General features: G+C 41.5%; 1 protein-coding gene across 1 annotated transcript in view; it reads right to left on the bottom strand.

Annotated features, from left to right (window-relative positions):
- The window catches only part of Cpsf160 (cleavage and polyadenylation specificity factor subunit 1), a 265,363-nt gene that overhangs the window by 119,207 nt on the left and 132,569 nt on the right, over nt 1–13,587 (bottom strand). Inside the window, exon 17 of the mRNA XM_080283825.1 lies at nt 3,605–3,757. Coding sequence (XP_080139951.1) covers nt 3,605–3,757 — 153 coding nt within the window. The remainder of the gene's footprint in view (nt 1–3,604; nt 3,758–13,587) is intronic.

Genomic DNA, 13,587 nt, shown 5'->3' with positions numbered 1-13,587 from the left:
CAGTAACAATGACATATACGTAAAATACTCTAGGCAAAGGGGGGGGGGGTGAAGGTAAGCAGACAGCATACTACAGGGGGTGGGAGGTGGGGGATGGGTGGGGAGAGGCCTGAAGGAGTGGTACAGGGGTATAGAGGTGGGAGACAGACACCACAAGACAAAGTTGAAAGGCAGAGAGGGAGTACAGGGGTGTGGAGGGTGGGTAGGGGGGATATAACCCTCCCCAGGGAGATGGGGGGGGAAGAGGGGGAACCATGGTGGCATGATGGAGGATGGTGGGGAAGGGGAAGGGGGAGGGAGGGAGCAGGAGGCGAGGGAACAAAGGTATTGGGATAGAGCAGGGTGGCGAGAGCGCGGTGAAGGAATCCCCCCCCCCCCCCGCCATCGGTAGGGGCCTGGATCCTTGCCCCTCCCCACTCAGGACTTACTTCTTATTGGTTTGCATCAATATACAGTATGTCACAATCAGATCAATGCCCAGTGTCCGCAGTTTTTTAAAAAGGCTCCTCAATCGATCCTACTCGACATCAAACCAAATTCTGGAAACGGATTGCTTGATCCGTTAACAAAAATTAGTTGAATGAAAAAGAAGTGCAGAACATAGGGAGTGGGAGTGGTGGCAATGGGGTGAGACAGACAAGAGGCTGCTGGTAAGAGATGTGTGTGTGTTTGCATGACCATCTGATTAAGTGTAAGCCAATTTCATGTCCCATAATTTTAGTAGCGCTGAATTATGACCGTTTGTTTTAGCAAAATCCTACAAGAAGACAATGCTTTCTTTATTCTAGGTGGAGTGAGGATGCGTCTATGTGGATTGCCAGTGGAGCTTTGGGAGGATGGCCATGGACAGGGGCCAACTTCTGGGATACTTGCATGCTTTATTTATTTATTTTTTTTAACCTCCCCCCTCCAATTAACTAGGCCAGGTCTGGGTTTATCTTTCCTCACAAATCGTGTTTGGCATAAATCAGTCCCTCATAAACTTAAGGTGTATGGTACTTATATACGGTATGTATGTATGTTTGTGTATATATAAATACAGTACAGTCAAGTTGCCTATGGAGTAGACTTCTATACCGTAGTTCTCTATGACACGGCAAAGTGTCAGAACCCCAAAAAACAAACCACGCCCATAAAACACAGTAGCTATGGCGCAACAGCGTGGCAAGGTTTGAAATGCGCAGGCTAATACCCCTGGCGGCCGGAGAGCGAACCTCAGCCCTCTCCCGCCAGTCAAGCCCTGCTCAGTGTGTACCCAGACCGCTTCTTACCTGCTCACCCTCCCATTTTCGTTGTCTATTGTTACGTATTGTGAACAGAAATGGTGGACAGGAACCAGGAGAACCCTGCCACCCCTAGGAGCACTTCGCGCAAAATACAGCCGTTAAGGTTCAACAAGAAGTTGGATGTTATTAAACGGGTCGAGAAAGGGGAGAAGAAGGCTAGTATCACCAGATCCTATAAAGTCAAAAATCCAGCATCTGTACCATTTACAAGAACAAGGATAAAATTCTGAAATGTGTTAAGGCTTATGGGACTGGACGCACTGATGGACATCCTAGGTGCAAGGACGAAGCTCTTCTGTGGGCAGAGAGGTGCCTGCACATGTTTGTACTGCAGCAAGGGAGGAATAACATACCCGTCGACAGACCTATGCTTAGAGATAAGGCCAGGAAATTTCATAGTGTTGCCTGTCGCCGCCTTGGCAAACAGCTTGCATTCTTGACCAGTATCATCAGTCCTGGCAGAATGCGATAAGCATTCTATATGATGTATGTTAAAATCATCCAAAACGGCAACTTCAGTGCTAAGAGTGAGGTTGAGGTTAGTCAAATGTGTGGATATGGAGTCAAATATACTGGGTTTGGAAGAAATACTGGGGAAGCGGTAGACTATGCAGATATATTTGGTAATATTTAGATAATTCAGTTTATACAGCGAATAATCAAAATTAGTTGAAGTGAAGTTCAAAACAACCTCAACTGCTAAGCTGGATTAGATATAACAACAAGTGTCACCCTTGTTACGAAAGTTTGTGAGGAGCTGGTAACCAGGAAAAGAATATGAAGATATTTCAGCAGAGGGTGAGATTCGGGATTCTGTGAGGAACAGGACTAGAGGGGATACTGACTGAAGAAAAAAGTGAACTGAATGCAAATTGGTACTATGATCACAGATATTGGTGAAGTACAGTACTGGGCTGAACCTGAGCTTATACTATGAACAAGAGCAATCAAGCAGCTTATTTATTTTTTTGTGGGCATCAAATGCTGCATACAGTTTTCAATGGGGTAATAATTTTTTTTCGTTTTAGCACTTTCACAAGAAAACAGCACATTAATTTTGGCACTCCATCTAAATATCCTAAATTTTTCTCACCCTAACTACAGTCAAGGCAATTTTATATGTAATTTTTATGGTAATGCAATGTTTTTTTTAACCACAATCAAAGAAAAATCACAAAGACAGAACCAGCGATCAAGGTTTTAATAGGCTGGTGACAGGTTCAATGTCCAACTCAGTAGAAGTCTTCGACATTTCACCCACAACACCTGATGGCCTAGCTGCTTTACTGTTTTTCATTTTGGTTACCTCCCGCTTGACCCAATCTTGCTCTATTCAAACAGATGGCCCTCTGCATTTTTACAGTCAGTATTAAATCGTCTCTGTGACACTCAAGCTCCTTGTTCAACAGCAGATTATAGCAATTCTTTCATACTTTCTTGCATGCACTACCACCAAAAGACATAAGGTCTGAAAGGCCACTAGCCTGGGCCTTGTGATATATGTAAGAAGGATGCAGGTGGTAACTCAGTTAAGTGTGTAGATCGATGCACAAAATGTGTAATGGTGTGAGAGGAAGGCAGGAAAATTTTGTGAGCTTATGGTGAAGCATATGGAAGTGGAATCATCTATATGCTGATTGGATGGACAGTACTGACTTACGGGGTGTTTCCCTGGAATATGTGAAGGAAGTTTGCTATTTGGGCAATATGATCAGTGATGGGGGTGAAGCAGAAGCTATCTCCATTCCCTGAATCAGAAGTGACTGGAAGAAGCTCTGAGAGCTGCTACTTCTCATGGCAAAGAATAGAGTCTTACTTCACACAAAAGGAAAGTGTGTTCTTGTATGAGAGGTGTAATGTTTTGTAACAATGAAATGTGTTCAGCAAGGATACAGATGTTAATAGGCTAGAGCTAACTAAGATGAGGATGGTGATACTGATAAGCATGATAATGCCTCCTTAAGGACCAAGCTAAACAGTGGAGCAAGAGAATAGTATGGCATAAACTGTATTAGCAATGCAATACAAAAGGGATGCCTCTGCAGTTTGGACATAGGAGGAAAATGGAAAAGGTTAACTGGGTGAGGAGGGATACGAATGCTGATGACAGACTGCCAGGGGGCAGATCTAAAATGACATAAGGTGAAAGCTTATGTAAATACCTCTGGGTAAAGAACTTAACTTGTGATATTGCAAAAGATCTAGCAGTCTGGAGGGCAGCTATCAAATGACCAAGGCTTATACATGTTAACATGATGAAGGCTTTTAAAATGTAAAATAAACTGTTATATAAAAATACTTGGATTACTCAGACTTACCTTTCGGTTAAAGTAAAGAAAGCCATTTTGACAATTTATGTTCCTAAATGGTGCAAAGCACTTGACTGACCCATCAACACTCATAGGGTGATAACGCAGCTCTCCTCGTACTGTCATGAAAATCCAGTGAGGGTAAGGCCCACAAACAAATACCTGAAGCGAAACAACAAATCAGATAAATAATGCTACAAAAATTTTCACCACTGTTTCACAACAACAAATGCAGTGATACAGGAGTAACAGAGAGAACATGAAAAGATGCCTGATGCATTACATGCAAATAAAGAGAAAGATGCTTCACAGTACAATAAGAAGTGAGAAGACAATTCAAAGGTTCGTTTAACTATACTGCGTGGTATGCAACATGGAATCGAGAGCAATATGGAGGATAACAGATAAAAGCAATATTCACAGTACAGGTGAATATCAAAGGAAGGTACAATACTGGAGAAATCTGAGTCAATGAACTGGGACCAAATCAAACTGAAAAATATGTGGCACATATACAAGATTTGCTTGGTCAGGATTACTAAAACTGTACGTGGTGTTGCAAAGATGACAAAATATGAAAGGAACAGCTTGGGGGAATGTGAAGTACAGCTGCCCCACAAAGTGATAGTACAGTTTCAGATTGCTTTGGTCACTTTGCACTCCCGGCATTCAACGAAAACTTGGTGAATAAAATGTAAAACTTCTGTGCCTTCATCACATCATAAATAAAATACATAGTATATCACGCTAAGAATTATGTAAAATAAACAAGACAAGGCAACAATATATTAGAAGTAAACATTGTAAGATATATTTTCCCGATCTAACTGTGTAATGCATTACTCCATGCAGCGCACACTTTACCCGTGTTCCTAATGTACGAGGTGCTACCGAAAAGTTCCAGTAATTTGAACAGAGGGAGCCAACCGTTTGCAGTTTTGCCTTTTGCCGCTAGAAGTCAGCAGCACCCCTTGTGCGTCAGAGTAGCCCCGGTTGTGTCTCTGAGCGGACGTGCTATTGAGCTATGCTTACTATTGTAATGTGGTCTGTAGATGGTTTGGCGGACCTCACAGAACAAAGAACCTGCATCAAGTTCTGCTTCAAGATCAACAAAACGGCTGCAGAAACTCACCAGTTGCTTCAGCATGCCTTTGGTGACAATGTCATGTCCCAAAGCAGAACATTTTCCTGGTACAAGCGGTTCAAGGAAGGATGAATATCCGTCGAAGATGATGACCATTCTGGATGAGTCAATGACAACACCACCAGAAATGTTTGTCAGGCTATCCTTGCAGATCATAGACGAACTATACATGATGTCTGTGATATCACTGGACTGTCGTACGGGAGCGTGCAACGCATTTTGTAGGACGTGTTGGGCATGAGACGCATTGCTGCAAAATTTGTGCCAAGACTGCTGAGTGACGAGCAGAAGGCACATCGCATTGCAGTTTGCAGGGTGCTCAAGAATGATGCCATCTTCATCTCCAAGGTCATAACTGGTGATGAATCATGGGTTTATGGTTATGATCCGGAGACAAAACAGCAGTCATCGCAATGGAAGTCTCTCAATTCACCGAGGCCGAAAAAAGCATGTCAAGTTCACAGCAATGTCAAGTTGATGTTGATCGTTTTCCTCAATATCCAAGGGACTGTTCATAAGGAATTCATCCCACTTGGTCAATCTCTCAGCGGAAAGTTTTACTGTGAAGTTTTGCAGCGCCTGAGGGAGAACACCTGCCGCAAACGCCCAGAACAGTGGAAGAACAAGGACTGGGTCCTGCATCGTGACAATGCCACTGCCAGCACATCAATTGTTGTCCGGTGGTCCTTGCCCCCTGTGACGTTTTCGTTTCCCAAGCTGATATTACGACTGAAAAGGTGCTGATTTGACTCAACTGAGGAGACTGAGACAGAATTGCAGGAGGTGCTCAAGACCATTATGCCTGAAGCCTTCCAGGGATGCATGGACTCGTTGAAAAAATGATGGAACCGCTGTATACATGCCCAAGGGGACTACTTCAAAGGCGACAGTGAGAACTAGGAGGTAAGGTAACTTATTTTCCTATAATATTCAAATTTCTGGAACTTTTGGGTAGCACCTCGTACTTACAAGCCAGGATTTCAATTACAAATGGTCTAATTTCAAAAGTGAGCTGAGGAAAATTCTTGTGAATGCAATACACTACTCAATTTTCAATGCTATGGTGGTGCAACAACATGGATAACACAACAATTTAATTATTCTTAGTATGGATATCATACCTAAGATAGCAGCTACACCCTTCTGACTTTTATTCCGTGTCTTCCTCTAGGTTACAATTATAATTAGTTACTTTATTCCCAACTTACAAAACACTGTTTTCAGTTTTAAGTAGGGATGGCAGATTTTACCTTTTTCTCTTACACTAGACAATAGTGGACCAAACACGAGTTTACAAATTCTCGCAATGCTGAAGCGAATACTTTATCTTTTAATCTGTAATATCTTCTTTTTTTAAATAGACTGCAATGTCCTCCTTCACTGAAAACACTGATGTGGAAGTTCTGAACTCAATTATTTGTTTATGAACTTCTGCATTTCATTATCCATGCCAATTGTTTAGGTACTGAGAATACCAGATTATGAATCAAGTTTGATATTCTCCAAGGAATGCCAACTCTTGGCAAATTTTCAAGGTTCTTTCATTATATTTCATTCACTGACATCAGGACTCCAAAATATTATAACACACTACATACAGTAATAGCAAGTAACGTATATATGTAATATAGAAGTTAGATGAAAGTCATGCCTGGACAAGAGAGCTAGAGGAAGTGGCATTTGCACATTCTCATTTAGGAATTCCACACACAGCAAAGTGTGACGCCTGATCGGAAAGTCCCCAGGCTCGGGAAGGTTCCACACGTTCATGCCCTTTTTTTTTTTTTTTTTTTTTTAAATGCGTCCGACTCTGGGCATAGGTTTCACAGCCTGCTTTCAAGGCCCAGTAGTCCTCCTACATACCGCACACCTCTACATGTGACACAACCATTCACATACAGGAGAAATGGGAGAGACAGGGCAGAAAAGGTTTAGGAGAGAACAGAGATGGCAAGGAGAGTAGGAAGGAGCACGTGGGTTAGTCAGTGAACACTCTCACCTCAGTACGCCCTTGTGAGACATACTATTACTCATCTCAGTATTACTCTTGAGATATTCCCTTTGAAGAAAATAAACTGCAATCAAACCCTAGACTCATTTTTATCTTTCTCCTGCCATCTACGACAAGTACAACCAACATTCTCTCCTTTCGTAAAATCCCTACAAATCAACACCCTGTTACAATAGCTTGGCGACGACTACGACATATTATATTTACAATTCCAATATATTATATACATCCCACTGGGGCCACACTGGCACACAAGGAGTGCTGCTGACTCCTCCTAGTGGCAAAAGGCAAAACTGCAATTGGTTGGCTCTCTATGTTGAAATTACTGGAACTTTTGGGTAGCACCTTGTATATACACGAGGTGCTGTATATACTTATCTTGGCAAGATCATATTGCATCTCTTGTAAAATCTGTTTCCTTTAGGTGTGCTCAGCCGACTCCGTACCTTCTTTACCCATGCACAGTTGTTGACTTTATATATGGGTTTTAATCGCCCCTGTGTAGAGTACAACTCTCATGTGTGGGGAGGCTCCCCACATACAGCTCTTCTCAATAGGGTGGAGTCAAAGGATTTTTGTCTCATCAACTCTCCTCCTCTTACTGGCTCCCTTCAACCTCTGTCTCTTCGCCACACATTTTTTTTTTTTTTTTTTTTTTAAATAACAGAATGGAGGAAGGAAAAACAAATGAGTAAAAAAAAAAAAAATTCATACACCAGATTACTGGTGTCCTCTGTTCATAAAATATCTGTAACAGTTAGACTTGAACACCTGTGGGTTGAAATTTGGAGGGAAACAACTCTGGGGAAGCGAGTTCCAGAGAGATGCAGTTCGGGGAATGAAAGAATTCTGATAGGCAGACGTTCTGCAATATGGCTGAGTGACATTCCAGTCATGAGCGCTACCAGATGCTCGTGTAGCACAAGGGAAGGCATGGAGAGGTGGCACCATGGACGCAACTTTGTCAGAGCATTTGCCAAAAAAAATATCTGTAAAATAATGCAAGGAAGGCAACAATCCTTCTTACTTGCAGGGGAGGTGTACTGGCAGGGTTGTTAATGATTCTAACAGCTTTATTCTGAATTTTGTCCAGTTGTCTTAATGCAACCTCTCCACAACCATTCCACAAGGGTGAGCAATATTCAAGCTGAGAGTGCACATGACTCTTATAAATTATAGCTAACTGCTCATCGGCGAAGAAGTTACGGACTCTGTACAATAATCCAAGTTTCTTTGAGGCGGTTTTAGCAAGTGATCTGACATGAGAGGTCCAGCTGAGGGCATTGTTAAGTGAAACGCCAAGAATTTCAATACTATTGGAGATGGGAATACTAGTAGCACTGAAGGTAATGTACGAATCTGGCAATCTGTCTATTAGTAAACTGTATATATTTAGTTTTACTAGCATTAAAAGAGACAAGGTTGTTTTGTCCCCATTCACTGATTGTAGACAGATCTTAATTTATGGAGATGGCTGTACTGAGTTGAGAGGTAGAGATATTAGACTTTGTAAATGGATGTCTGAGTGAGAATGAACTATGTAGTGTTGAGTCATCTGCATATGAGTGAATGGGATTGTGGGTGACAGATAAGAGATCATTAATATGAACCATAAATAGGGTTGGCGCCAGAACTGATCACTGCAGCACGCCGGCATTAATTGAGTGGAAATTGGAATATACATCATCTACTTTTACCCTTATTTTCCTGTCACTGTTGCCTCTTTATCTCTTTTCTATTGCTACTTCAATGGTCACTGCTCCTCTGAGCTATCTGTTTGCATCCCTCCACCTCTATGACAAGTGCATAGCACCCATCTAGCAACAAACTCTCATCCCTTTTCTGTCCAACTCTCCAATGCAAGAGTTAACCGTTACTCCCAGTCCTTCATTTATGCAACAGATCAACTCTGAAACTGTCTTCCTCTGTCTGTATTTCCTACATCCAATGATCTCCAGTCTTTCAAACGCAGTGTGTCCAGGCATCTCAAAATGAACAGATCTTGAATTTGGCTTTCTTTTTCTTTTTCTTTTTTTTTTTTTCTTGGAAGGAACTGTTTTGCGGGCTCAGCCTTTGGTTCCTTCTTCCTCACATAAATATATATATATATATATATATATATATATATATATATATATATATATACATATCTTGGTCCCAATTAACATGCCTATATGGTGGATGTGTGAGCGCGCGCTATTTGATATCGCACTAATTGAAACACATAACTTATGGGGAAAAATTCATTTGGTGGATGAGCGACTCCAACTTTAGGGGTTAAACTTTTAGACACCGACAATTACCCTAGTCCTAAATAATAGAATACGTACTTACACACAGACGTGTACACATACAGTACCCTCGATGAGCTGGTCTAAACCGGTTTGCGCCCTCCCCCCTCTCTCTCACATAAATAATACAAAGTAATATGCACCCAAATCACACTAAAATCATACTAGAGTGGCTGAAAGTGTTATTTTATATTATACTGTGAATTACTGTGATAAAATTCAAGTGATTTAGTGATATTTTGGTGGTAATCAGAGAAGTCATGATGCTAAGCGCATTGGCAAGCGATCATTTTTGCGGCTGCAAACTGTGCAGCTACCCTATGAAATGACTCATAACATTATATCAGTAAGCTTTATAAAAGTAGGTGTTAATAAAAGTCGTTCATGAAGTTTTATGAAGTTCGTAATGATTTTTCTCTTATTGCTATAGTCTAGCATAAACACTAGAATATTGTAATAAAACCATTTGAGACTGGCTAGAAGTGTTTGTCTAATTATCATTATTATTATTATTATTGTGATGAGGTAATGTGGCAGTAACCCTAGTTTGTATGGAAAAAAAATCTTCTGGTTTGGTGGAAATTTCCACCTCATCAGACGATCAAGACACACCTTGTATTCCCTCTAATCGTTCTCCGAGCTTGGAGTGCATACGGACATGCAGGTTGTTGCAAACGATAGTAGAAAGATTGAAGTTTGTCTGACAAAAATATTAGCTCTTGAGATTAAGGATAAGTGGAATAAAACATGAGTTGAAAACACACCATTTTTTTCCTATTTCTCCGCACTGAGCACATTTCAGCAGGCTGTCATCATGGCTGCTGCAGTCAAAGGGTAAAGGCATCTGCAGCAGCCAAAATTCGGCTGATCTGCATTATGGAGAGCCCTCCTGATGTTGCTGGCATCAGTGTAACCTCCTCTTGTCTCACCTCCTGTAAGACATCCTCAATAGATGCTGCAGTAATCACATCTTCTGCTGTGGTGGCTTCACCAGCATTGTTAATCTGAGACGTTGTGGATAGAAAGAGACAGCTCGAACTATCTGGGAATCGCACTATTTGATCACGCGCTAACTGAAACCTATGTGTGTGTGTGTGTGTGTGTGTGTGTGTATATATATATATATATATATATATATATATATATATATATATATATATATCTATATTAGGGTGGTCCTTATACAGTAGGACCAAAATTTGATTTCAAATATTCAAATGCCATACCCATTCAAAACATTCTAAATAGGTTAAAAATACTGTATGTGAAATATTTTTGACAACAAATAATTTTTAGAGGCTGCTCATTGCCCTTGAATATCACTGAATAAGATACGATATCAGCTCATAGAAGGTCACAAACGGTTAATTTTGGAAAAAGGTAGATATATTTATTAATTAATCTGAATTGCTTCAAAGCAAGTTATAGATTTTTGATGAACACTTAATTGTAATACCAGTGAACGACTATCAATAGTCACTTCTGCATTATTAAATGACCAATATGTCGCCAACCAAATCATTGACCATTCATTGCTGCAGGCGTTGCTTAACTCCATGAGGAACTCTGTGTCTGTGGTCGGCCACAACTTGTAGGATGTATTGCAATTGGTCTTCATCCTTCGTTAGACGACCGGAGAAGGCCTCAATAAGTGCAACTGCTCGTTCAGCGTGATCATTGGTTACTACGAGTTTTTGCAAACATGCCCAGCGCCTTTCCGTATGTACGATCTTCATACCATTGATCAACAGGTAACTTCAAAAGTCATCATCGATATTCAGTCTTTTGAAGAGGTTCTTTGCTTCGTGGCGACTTCAGCGACAGTCTTTCCTCGAATGTCACCAATCACAATGGTCACTCGCTTGGGAGGATCCTCCATACCATCACTGAAATTCATAGCTTGCACCATCAGTTTCTTGACTTCTTGACTGACGTTATCATCAAACAGTGCAAGACCCACCAGCTCTTCATTCAAGTACCACAGATGAGAGGCAATTTTCTGAGCTGTTACTCTGGAAATCTCATTGCTGATGGTGGCATAGTCAACTAGGGCCTGCAGCAGATGCAGGTCGTTCTGTGGGGCACTCACTGCGAGTGGTGCTGTTATCCAGGCCTTGATGTAGAAGCGTGTGTAAAACACACACAGGTAACGGAGACCACGCTCTTCACTGATGGTCAAGGTAGACTGTGAACGAAACATCCACACTTTGAATGTGTAGATTACCTTTGACATCCATAATGCTTGATGCATCGTGCTGGGCTTATGAAAACGAGTACCTCATGGTGGTCATGAACCGAGGAAGATGGCAGTCAGCTCGAGTAGCACATGGTAATCATCTCGAGGCTGCTTATGCAGAAGTGTAGTGAAAACAAAGGTCAGGACCTCCTCCTTGATATCTTCAAATTGAGCTGCGACCACTTCATCAGATGATGCGTCTTGGAAGTGCTCCTGGTCAATTGAACCCCAAAAAGTTTGAAATCGCTTGAAGAGCAGTAATTCTGGTGCCGGTGCAATATGCATGGCTGCCTTGAAAGCAGTTCCTGCACCTAGTTCTAAGATGTGATGCTGGCAGGAGAGGTACAATAGTTCCCTGTCCAGTAGCTGTTCCACCATAATGCATGCTCCTTTGTGGCGATCCGTGTTTGCGCTTGTTGTGTCGAAGCAGATACCTTGGACCCTTTCTGCAACTCCCCACCACTTCAGTGCTCTGACCACGGCTTGTGCTTGCTGCAAACCAGTCCCTGATTCTAATTTTGGAACTTCTAATAGCTGAGAATTACCACTTGACGAGATGATGAAAGGAAGTTGGTCCACTTTTTCACTGTTGGTGAGGTCTGGAAGAAGCTTTCCAACTCACTGTACGACGATTAGTTGGTCCGGAGCAAACTCATTCATTAAGCTCATCGCCATTTCTTTGCGCCATTTCTGCTGCTGTCGCCTGATGCTGCTGCGGTTCAGAATTAATGAACTGAGATCATGACCCAAAGCTTTTGCTGTTTCTCCAAGAATCATCAGAGCAGCGCGATCAGACAGTTGATATCAATCCAGAGTGGCTGACAAATTCTGACTCAGCACAACTTTCCGACCACATCTGGAATCAACACAGTTCAACCAGTCATCAGTAATTATGTAAGAGTGCCTGTAAAAGCAGAAAGCATACAATTAAAGGGTGCAATTAGATTGTCACTGTATGCTATCAAAACACAACAGAGACATCTCTAAGCACTTAACAAGTAAGTGAAACACTGTTATACCTGTATACCAAATTGTCACTGAAATCTAGTAAATTATCGTCACCACGAGTATCAGCAGCATAACCAAGTCATGAGGTCTAACGACAATTATCTAACTGCCACGCCCAGTTCACAGTAGGCAGCTGTGATCTACCTAGGTGCTATGAATTTAAATCTTTGTACAATGCAGAACTGAGAAGTTTCAAGACACCGAAATTGTGTGAAAGACATTTCTGTGACAACTATATGGGACAAGCTGAATGTGGCGATACGTAACAACATAAAAGGCCAATGAGCGACCTCTAAATATAAATATTTTTGAAAAATCAGTATATATATATATATACAGTAAACCCTCACTTTATCGCGGGGTTATGTTCCAAAGGCACCCGCGATAAGCAAAAATCCGCGATGTATCGACGCTACCCCTAAAATGGCTATTTATTGTCTATTAATAAGAAAAACCAGTACGGGTACTCACTGATGATGAATGAGACGAATTGAAGATGATGATGATCATGAAGTTCAGTACAAGGTGTATATTAGTTGTACAGCTCTTGAGAGGGCGCCTATGACGACATTTCTGCGGGCGGTGAGCAAAACATAAGTGTGGGAGGTCGGTCTACCACGCACCACACAGTTAGTTTGAATCCGATGGTCGAACCATGCGTGACTTGCAAATCATTATTTGTGGCTTATTTTTCTGCCTTCCAGTGATTGCTTGCCTTGTCTGTCAACAAAGGGCCAAAGCGTAGTGCTAGTGATGCATGTGGTAACACACCAAAACGGACTAGTAAAGTGATGTTGCTGACAGAGAAAGTTAAAGTGTTGGACAAACTTAAGGGAGGAATGTCGGCGACAATTCTCCGTCAGGACAATTCCCCGTCATTTATTTACATACCAGTTTATTCAGCAAGTACAGTACACTAGTTTTTTACTTATATGAGTTATAAAATCCCCCTGAAAATTAGTTATTAAAGTATTAATTAATAAATAATAAGTATATTTATAGAATGACAGGGAATCATCCATGTTTTGATGGTGAATTGACTTGATGGTGAATTGTCTCTGAACCGTGTGTTTGGGGTGAGTCAACTGTTCTTACAATAAAGAAGACAGAACGTAGCATACGGGACTAAACGGGAGTGAATGTGGGCTACTGCACCAGACTGTGATGAAGTGTCTCCACCTATGCCTGTGAACTGGCTCAGAACCGTATGTTTGGGGTGAATGAGTCAACTGTTTGGACAATAAAGAAGGCAGAATGTAGCATATGGGAGGCAGTAAGAGTTTGTGCACCAGACTGCTGAAG

The sequence above is a fragment of the Coenobita brevimanus genome, chromosome 98 (genome assembly GCF_032717465.1).
Source record: "Coenobita brevimanus isolate Jiangsu-jjx chromosome 98, ASM3271746v2, whole genome shotgun sequence".
NCBI classification, from domain to species: Eukaryota; Metazoa; Arthropoda; class Malacostraca; order Decapoda; family Coenobitidae; genus Coenobita; species Coenobita brevimanus.
This window is presented reverse-complemented; position numbering and strand designations above follow the sequence as displayed.